General features: G+C 34.8%; 1 protein-coding gene and 1 pseudogene across 1 annotated transcript; one reads left to right on the plus strand and one right to left on the minus strand.

The window, feature by feature from the left end:
- Window positions 1-760: 760 nt before the first annotated feature.
- Window positions 761-1,896, plus strand: LOC127122569 (auxin response factor 16). Its single transcript, XM_051052882.1, has 2 exons — window positions 761-1,717; window positions 1,816-1,896. Exons 1-2 carry the CDS (start codon window positions 761-763, stop codon window positions 1,894-1,896), a joined length of 1,038 nt encoding a protein of 345 aa, XP_050908839.1.
- LOC127118850 (mitogen-activated protein kinase kinase kinase 1-like) overlaps window positions 1,621-2,486 on the minus strand; it is a 14,989-nt pseudogene continuing 14,123 nt past the window's right edge.

A 2,486-nucleotide genomic window follows, 5' to 3' on the forward strand; every position in this document is an offset into this window, starting at 1 on the left:
CTCTCTTGTGCAGTGGAACTCCAAGTTTGGTTGCTTATAAATACTTGGATTGGGGAAGGTTTAAAGCTCACCTCCAAGTTTATTGTAATATTTTTGCACTATTGGGGCTTTAAAATGGGATCTGGTTGATTCTGAATTTATTGACTAGCTAGATGATTTGTTGAGTTGTTTGAGGTAGTTTCAGATTATTTGATTTTTGTCCTTTGTATTAAGGCTGAGTACCACTTGTTCTCGCATTAATGCATTTTTGCTTATATAAAACATGAATTATTTATGTAAAATTTCTATAAGAAAAAAAAATGATTTTTTTATTTATCCTATCATATAAAATAAGGGTTATTAACAATTTTGTCACCTACCATATTAGCAATTTCTGTTTTTTTTTTCTATAACTTTTTTTGTTGTGAAACCAACCTTACAACTTGAAGATTTCTGTTTTTTTCCCTTACAACATTGCACATTTTCTTTTTTCTATTTTTTAAAATTCCAACTGAAGTGGCTTTACTTATTTTTATTTTAAATTAGTTTATAATTCTTTCTTATTGAATGATCAATTTCTACAATTTTAACACCACGACATTTTAATATATATTTTTATTTCAGAAACTAACCAACAATGACGTAGTCTATAACTGATATAACGGTTTAAACTAACTAATCTATTATATATATACAAAACCACTCCACTATTCTGTTTCGGTTTAAACACTCTCTCTTCCTTCTTGACTCTCTCTCTCTTCCTTCTTGAGTAATAGATTCTATGGCGGCTTCGTCTCTAAATCATCACATTAGGGTAGATACGAAAATTTGGAGATTGTGCGCGGAACCATTTCTCTTCACTCCATTGGTTAACTCTCGTGTATACTATTTTCCTGAGGGACATGGGCTACACTCAGGTGGTGAAGATGTCACGCCAAGTTTAATGACCGAACTTCATCCTTCGTCTCACTTATGTGAGATTGTTACCATTGATTATCTTGCCGATGCAGAGTCGGAAGAATTCTTCTTACAACTCACTCTTAAACCAGTAGTTCATATTGATCATCAAGAACCTATCTTGGAAGATGGAAACATAGGCGTTGAGGGTGTAGTTTTAAAACTACTAACACCTACCGACGTCAACACGGAACTGAGGCTCCCCACTAACGGAAATGATGTATTTTCAGATCATGTTGGCAATGACGGGGACTCCAATACTTGTGTAGAGGTTTGCGTGAAAGATCTTCGCAACACCAATTGGCGTTTCCACCATATCCATCAACAGATAAACCGACGTTATGTACTTTCGGCTGGCTGGAGAAACTTCATTAAAGAAAAAAAGCTAGTCGTTGATGACTCTGTAATTTTTCTGAAAAAATCAGATCGAACTATATTCGTAGGAATACGAAGAAAGAGCAATATCGCTGCAAAGACTGCTTCAGAGAAAATTAAAATCAAAAATGATCAAATTTTTGATCAAATTCGCGTAAACTCGCATAACGTCATGAAGGTGTTAACTCATATTGTTAATCTCGAGCCATTTGAAGTTCAATTTTATCCCGGCTTTTGCGATTTCTTAGTGGATCCAAACTATATTGAAGCAAGTAGACAGGTGGTCTGGTTTGAAGGAATGCGGGTTACTTATCGTAGGAAAGATCAAACTTCCATCACTGGTAGGATTGTTCAAGTGTATTCTCAGCCCAATCAGCCCAACGACATTCGTTGGGGAATGTTAAAGGTAATAGTTTTTTTAAATGTTAAATGTATCTGGTTAATCATTTAGTCAAGCAATTTGCTTAGCTATTTATCAAAAATCACATTTTTTTTGTGTTTTAGATGGAATGGGAAGATGGTCGAATCGGGGATCCTGCCGCTGTTAGTCCCTGGGAAGTTCAAGTAATTCCAGAGGATGTTTAGAAGCACATCAGTTTTGGGATTTCATCCTTTTCTTTTGCTTGTACACACTGATCATTTCCTAGTTACATATGTAACAATAGTGTCCAACTCTTGCTCCTATTGCTCCTGTTAGGAAGTCTTTTTGTTTTCTTTATCCTCTTCCTGTTTCAGAAATTGTTTATTAGAAAGAAAATTTGATCCCCAAAATATAATTAGAACAGGTGAGCACCACCTAACTTAAATAAAGCATGCATCATGTGCATTCAATTCTGAAACAAGCACTTCAAGCATTCTAAGATGCTACTTTATCTCTATCAAACAGATACCAAAAAGTCCCTATTAGTTATTTAACTTTGAAAAGTCACGTAAGTTTAATCTCATCTTAATAGCATGGTAAAAAGAAGAAACAGTTGGATTATGAGCTTGAAATGCTAATATGATACGTACACATTCCATAGGATAGTATGGAATTTGCCCAGTTAACATCTCCAACACAGTGCATCCTAGACTCCATATATCAGCAGGAAGTCCATAACCTTTCACTTTTCCTTTTACAACCTGCATATTACCATAGTAAAGCTTAAGCATCACTGCTTAACCTTAATAAGAAT

Source organism: Lathyrus oleraceus, chromosome 2 (genome assembly GCF_024323335.1).
Source record: "Lathyrus oleraceus cultivar Zhongwan6 chromosome 2, CAAS_Psat_ZW6_1.0, whole genome shotgun sequence".
In the NCBI taxonomy this organism is placed as follows: Eukaryota; Viridiplantae; Streptophyta; class Magnoliopsida; order Fabales; family Fabaceae; genus Lathyrus; species Lathyrus oleraceus.

What these genes read in the sequence shown, in the direction of transcription:
- LOC127122569 (XM_051052882.1), top strand. Translation starts at nt 761, where the DNA reads ATGGCGGCTTCGTCTCTAAATCATCACATTAGGGTAGATACGAAAATT. An exon ending in TTCGTTGGGGAATGTTAAAG is followed by an intron (nt 1,718 to 1,815) that starts GTAATAGTTTTT and finishes TTTGTGTTTTAG; the next exon opens with ATGGAATGGGAAGATGGTCG.